This window comes from Tetrahymena thermophila (assembly GCF_000189635.1).
Source record: "Tetrahymena thermophila SB210 genomic scaffold scf_8254428, whole genome shotgun sequence".
In the NCBI taxonomy this organism is placed as follows: domain Eukaryota; phylum Ciliophora; class Oligohymenophorea; order Hymenostomatida; family Tetrahymenidae; genus Tetrahymena; species Tetrahymena thermophila.
The window spans coordinates 465,801-472,476 of NW_002476209.1; the positions used below are offsets into that span (position 1 = coordinate 465,801).

Genomic DNA, 6,676 nt, shown 5'->3' on the forward strand with positions numbered 1-6,676 from the left:
TTACCATATTAAATTTTAATTAATCATGTTAAAATAAAATTAGCTTTTTTACAATATTGAAATAAATATCTTTTTCATTTGGGCTCAATTAATTTCTTATTTTTTATTAAATTATTTATTTAAATTTATTTTAAAATAAATATCAAAGAAGTTTAAAGTATTTTATTTCAATTCATTAATAAAATAATTTTATTTTTAAAATATAAAATAAAAATTAAATTTTTTTTTTTCATTCTTTCTTTTAAATATATTTTTTTTATTTTTATTCTAAAATATTTATCAAATAAATTTATAAGAATGAAATAAGTATTTTAAAATTAATAAACTAATGTAAGTAGTTTTTACCAAAAAAAATATCAAGCTATTTATTTATTAAAACATTTTGGCAATAAATAAATAAATTGAAAAATATCTTAAAAATTAAAATTAATTTTTGAATAAAAAATAGTTGTTGGCTACTGAATAAATTAAAATTTACTAGAATAAATACATTTTTAATAAATTATAAATTTATATATAATAAATTGATTTATAAAATCAAATAATATTCTTAATTAAGAGATGTTTATTTTATTACTCATCTATCATTTATTAATTTAGAAAATTTTGGTCATTTATCATGAATTAAAGAGAAGAAATGAATGAATAAATTTTCAAAGTATTTAAAGATTTTTTAATAATTAATTAAATTTAGAGTTATTTTATAAGTTATTATTGTGGCAATTACTGCCATTAAAGCAGTATTTTTTCAGAGGTATGTAATTCTAAGTCTGGAATCTTATGAGTATATACATTAGCTTAGCATATTCTCAAATTTTTAATTCATGTTTTCTACTGATTCATAATTAATGCAAATAAAGTCAGTATTATTTGTACTCTCTATTATATTTTTTATATTAGATTAAAAGGACTAAATTTTTTATCCTTGCTAGTCTGATTATACAAATGATTAAAAAAGATTTGACTTCTATTGCTGCATTATTTTTGACTATGTTAGCTGATCTCCTTAGGTTTATTCTTTGTTTTCAATATCTTCTTATTATTTTATCTATTCCTTATTATTAGACTCGTTTAAAAAGGACTAAGAAGGGTTTTATTTAGCAGCAATCAAAAAGATCAGTGCTTCGCTCTTACAGTATTTATTAATAAGGTCAATTGTATTATTAATTTAAGTGAAATCTGAAAGACAATCTACAAACATTAAAAATGCATCTACTTAATGAGTTCTTTCTTATATTTTCTAATCATCTTAAGTGCAATCCTAATTAATTTAAATTTACTCTAGTATCTATGATTTTATTTAAGTAGTTATTTTCAGATTTCCAACTTTGTAGGATTTTTTGATAGTCTCAGCATTTAAATCAATCTGCTACTAAGGTTTTTAGATACCGCTTTTTACTAAAAGTTCCTCTCTTTTATCTTAAAGATATTCAGGATATATTAATTCTAAGTTTAATCTAAAGTTGGGTTTATTTTGCTTAATCCTATTATACTTTTATTCAACTTAAAAATCTCTTGAATAGTGGCTGAAATGTCTCAGTCTTGTCATTTGAAAATTAGATCTCTAGTTTTCTAGAGAAGCATCTTCTATCTGTATAGCGCTACAATCTGAGCACACAATATTGTTTTAGGTATTTCCCATGTTTATTTTAATTTTGGCAAATGAGAATTAAATGTTTTTATGATATTTCTTTTATTTACTATTTTTCTTGTTGATATACTTTTTATAAGTTGAAATTTAAGCTATTACTTTTAATCAGCCGAAGTAATTAGTCTATCATTCACTTTCTACTAAATTTAATAAATTTTCAGAGAAAATAATACATTCTAATTATATTTATACAAACATTAAAACTATCCACAGCTTCAATTTTAATTCAGAAAAATAAAGTTAAGTAACAAATGTTAAGCATTTATCCAAAGTAATTAATTAGAATGCTTTATTATATTTATATCTTAGTGTCAAATAGGGCTTTCTAAAAGTCCATAACTTTAAATTTCTTAATCAAATAATTTAAAAATGTTAATTAAACTGAAATTTATATTAAAAATATTTTTTTAAAATAAAAATTTTTGAGAATATTTGAAGGCTTTTCATTCATTGATTTTTATTAACATTCAAATTATCTTTTTAGCTTTTATAAAATTATAATGTTTTTTAAAATTATGAACATTAGTATACAACCTGCTTTTTTAAACTGGTATTCTGAATTCAATATGTATCAATCTTATATTTTAAAAATAATTTATTATTAATTGATTTCATATTAAAAATTAGTATTTTCAAATGTTAAAATACTGATAATAATTTCTAGAAATATTAAAAATATCTTGAAGGTTATTAAATTTTTTAAATATTAAATAATTTGATACAAAAATAATTAATTCGCAATAATGTTTTTAAGAAGAGTGGCTTACCTATATAAAAGTTTTTAAAACACTTAGAAGCAATCTTTTAGCTTTTTTAATAATTAGATTAGCGATAAATACGGTAAAAAATGCTGCCGTTATCATTAGGATGGAAAACCCTTGGCTCCTTAAAAAGTTGAATAAATTAAAAATTCTATTTCTGATTTTGTTAAAGGTTGGAATCTTAATGAAGACAAAACTAGATTAATTAGATATTTTTACATAGAAGACTACATTATGGCAGTACAATTTTTGAAGGATGTTGCTAAAATTGATGCATTGAACTTTTAAAACTGCCCCTCATTTTCTTTATAAAAAGGTGAATTATTGACTTTAGAACTTTACTCTCCTCCTTTAAATGGCTTGAGTTAATTAGATTTCTAATTGGCAATGAAAATCAATGAAATGAATCTAGATGAATACTTTTTAATTCCTATTGAAAAACCTGAAGATTACAAGAGATAAGTTTAAATGGCGAAAATGAAAAAATAAAATGAATTAATTCAAAAATAATTGGAAGATGATTTTAATAAGATAAATAACAAATTTTAAAAGGAATCGCAATAAGCATGATTGATTATGCCACTAAGTCTAACAAATGAAAAAATATTTCTAGAATAATTGCTAAGGTGCATATTATAGTTAATTAATATAGTTGTTATTTAATACTTGTTTTTATTTTTTAGTTTATTACTTTTCATCTAAAATTAAATTAAATTTATCAAAGATTATTTTATAAAGTATTTATTTATTTATTTGCTTATTTTGTATTTTTTAAGATTTAATAAATAATTTATTAAGTAAGTTAAAAAATATTTTTATATACAAATTTTTATATAAAAGATATAACTAACTATGAACTAATTAACTAACTAATTGACAAATATATCAAATAATAATAAACATTTATTTACTTATTTTCTTTAATTATTATTCAAATTTATTTTCATAATTGAGCTGATTTATTTTCTGACTCATATCCTTAGCTTGCTTCTGTTTAAATATTTGAATCGCTCTCCTCTAAAGGTTATTGACTTTCTAACTTTATAGTAGGATCTTCTCTAATTTATCCAGACTTCTTTTATTCATAATAAGTAAGTTCATCATTGTAGTCTCTAGTTTACATTTCTACAACTCTACTCTTACATCTTTCTAAAGCGAAATCTACGTCATATTAAGGTTCCTTATAATCAACATCAAATAATTTTTAAGCTCCTTACTTAGGAATTTAATTGTTGATATCAAATAATTCATCTAAGCTAACTTAACATGTCATATAAAGCTTAGTTCTGTGATTATATATTTCATCAACCTATATTTAATAAACAGAAAACAATAAGAATTTATTTTTTTAAATTAGATCAATTTACCAAGCTGATGAATCTCTTCATTGCGTTTCTGTCATCAGTAGAGAGCTTTTTCACATTTTTTAAAATTACTGTGTGGAAATTTCTGCAAATAGTTATGTAATCAGGAGGTGAGTAATATCCTTCACAAATATCAGAAAATTCTAATACAGCAACACCACCACCAGTTTTATTTAATTTTATTTCTCTTCCTAATCCGCAAACATCTAAACTAACTTATTCATAATCTTCTTATCCACTTAAAACTTTGTAGGTTTTTTCTATTTAAGTATTGTTATAGTTATCATTTGGATGGAAAAATGTTTTCATGCTAGCTCTTCCTTTATCTGAACTAAATCTGTAATCAGTATCACTTTAAATACTAATTATTTTAACAAATATTTATTTAAATAACTAAAAGACAAGTTAAATTAAGGATTTTTACTCAATTACTTCACAATTTTATTTCAAAAATGGGATGAAAGGCTCAAAAGATTCTCTCTATAAGCCTCCTTTATATAAATCATCAGGAGGTCTGTTTGAAGTAGTCTTTAAAATAAAACCAGTATATTAAAATTTTTTAATTAAATTTTTTAAATCTTACCACAAGAACAACGTTATTGTTAAATAAGCTCTAGAATAAGTTTTTAAGAATCATAGCATCACTAATATCAGTAACTTAAAATTCATCAAGACATAATAATCTCAAACCAGATGCCTTTTATCTACCAATAATATTCAAAGGGCTTCTATAGTCTTTCTTTTTTTTTTTAATAAAATAATACAATCACTTTAATGCAAATATTCAAAAAAAAATATCAAAAGTGAAAGCTATAAAAATAAATTTTTGATAAATTTTATCTTTACATTTCTAATTGAGTGTAAGTGGGAGTTAATTTAAAGCATAAATTCCTTATAATGTATTCTTTGCTTTTCTTAAAAAGGGATAGATTCATAAAACATATCCATAATGAAAGTTTTGCCACTTCCTGGTTTACCATAACAGTAGATACCTTTCAATTTATTAATCTCCTTTGTTTTAAATTCTTCAATATCAATAAGCTTTTCTTCCCTCTCTTCGTAAAAAACTTTATAAGTAGGCTTCCATATGGGCTATTGATTGCTCAAGAAAGAGAAAAATCCTAATTTTTATAAATTATTATTTATCATTTAAAAAAGCTATTCAATTTTATTAAGTATCTCACCTTTAGGCTTTGTACCTTCAACAGCCTCCATTCCTTCTTATTTTTTTGATTTGTATTCTTTTAACTTTTCTAATCTAGCTTCTTCTACTTTTGAATCAAAATCTCTAAGAGAAGATTCTAATGAGCTCTAAAACTCCTTCCACTCATATTGTGAGTTAATGAGATTCTCTCTTAACTAATCAAGCTAATTAATCTGTTTTTTTAGTAAATATTAAAATGGTTATCAAATTAAAGCTTTTATATATTTAAGTAATCTTACGCAATATATTTGGCGACGATCCTCTTTCAGTTTACCTTGCTTAATCAGTTACTTTATATTTTTATTTCAAAAATAAATCTTTAAGCTATTCCTAAACCAACTTAATTCATATCTAATTTACATTATATTGTTGATATATAACTCCTTATTATGTGGAGAATCTCCAGTGGAGAAGATTACTAAGGTAATTATTGAAAGCACTACTTTTACTAACAAACATTTTTTTATCAAAAATAAGCTAATTAATTATTTTTTAATTAATTTTTTTTGGGATTATTTTATGAAGAGGTCAATTTTAAAAGGATTTAGTTTCTTTATTAAGTGACGTAATTAAAAATCACTGTGATGCAATTAAAAAAACATGTATCTTCCTAAAACATTCCTCATATATTTGTAAAATTTTTAATTGATTGCTCACCTAAAATCAATAAGAAATAGTAATAAATGAATTATTTTTTTTAATTCAAAAAAATAAATTTGTTTACACAGTTTTTTTTATACTGGAAGTATTTTCTAGAAAGAAAAATAAAATAATTGAATTAGTCTATTACCTCAAATTCAATTGATTTAAATTAATTTTTTTACTTTAGCTTTGATAAATAAGTGAATTAATAACTGTAATATTAATTTTTTTTTTAATACCATTAATTTACTACTGAAGCTTTTTTTATGATTTTAAAAGTATATTAAAAGATGATTTTTTTGAAAAGTAAAAAATTATTTAATTCATTTAATGTATTTTAAATAAAATATTTAATCTAATATTTTTCTTAGTTTTTGAATCTCAAGTAATTATAATTTTTTTGTTTAACTTTGAGGGAGTTTTAAATTTAAATTAAATAATAAAGAGCTTAATTTAAAAAATTAAAAATTTAATAAAAATAAAAACTCTATTTTAATTTTATTTAATTAAAATGAAATCATTACAAAAATATTTGCTTACATAGTTTTTTACAAATAATTGAAGTATTTTTCTACAAAAAAATATTAAATTAGTCTATTACTTCAATCTCAATAGAATTTAATTTATTTTTTTGTTTAATTTTGATAGATAAATGGCATTTAAAAATGTAATATAATTTGAAAAAATTTTTGTGATTTTTTAAGGTATTTTAAAAATGATTTATTAATCTCACATATTACTAAAATTGAATTCTTTTTATTTTTGAATTGTTGGGGTTGGGGTTGGGGTTGGGGTTGGGGTTGGGGTTGGGGTTGGGGTTGGGGGTTGGGGTTGGGGTTGGGGTTGGGGTTGGGGTTGGGGTTGGGGTTGGGGTTGGGGGTTGGGGTTGGGGTTGGGGTTGGGGTTGGGGTTGGGGTTGGGGTTGGGGTTGGGGTTGGGGGTTGGGGTTGGGGTTGGGGTTGGGGTTGGGGTTGGGGTTGGGGTTGGGGTTGGGGTTGGGGTTGGGGTTGGGGTTGGGGTTGGGGTTGGGGTTGGGGTTGGGGTTGGGGGTGGG

At 23.1% G+C, this 6,676-nt stretch overlaps 3 protein-coding genes across 3 annotated transcripts; 1 reads left to right on the forward strand and 2 right to left on the reverse strand. All coding sequences in view use genetic code 6, as the record gives it.

Annotated features, from left to right (window-relative positions):
* Positions 1 to 748: 748 nt before the first annotated feature.
* Positions 749 to 1,642, reverse strand: TTHERM_00537450 (hypothetical protein; the record flags this gene model as incomplete). Its single annotated transcript, XM_001023555.3, has 1 exon — positions 749 to 1,642. One exon carries the CDS (start codon positions 1,640 to 1,642, stop codon positions 749 to 751), a length of 894 nt encoding a protein of 297 aa, XP_001023555.3.
* A 752-nt stretch (positions 1,643 to 2,394) lies between these two features.
* TTHERM_00537460 (pterin-4-alpha-carbinolamine dehydratase) lies at positions 2,395 to 2,982 on the forward strand (the record flags this gene model as incomplete). The annotated part of the gene is made up of 1 exon (XM_001023556.1): positions 2,395 to 2,982. One exon carries the CDS (start codon positions 2,395 to 2,397, stop codon positions 2,980 to 2,982), a length of 588 nt encoding a protein of 195 aa, XP_001023556.1.
* Positions 2,983 to 3,355: 373 nt separating this feature from the next.
* On the reverse strand, positions 3,356 to 5,439 carry TTHERM_00537470 (AFG1 family ATPase; the record flags this gene model as incomplete). The annotated part of the gene is made up of 8 exons (XM_001023557.2): positions 3,356 to 3,721; positions 3,780 to 4,137; positions 4,201 to 4,304; positions 4,360 to 4,515; positions 4,623 to 4,897; positions 4,961 to 5,153; positions 5,220 to 5,270; positions 5,341 to 5,439. The coding sequence occupies 8 exons, from the start codon at positions 5,437 to 5,439 to the stop codon at positions 3,356 to 3,358; spliced, it is 1,602 nt and encodes a 533-aa protein (XP_001023557.2).
* Between the last annotated feature and the right edge of the window lie 1,237 nt (positions 5,440 to 6,676).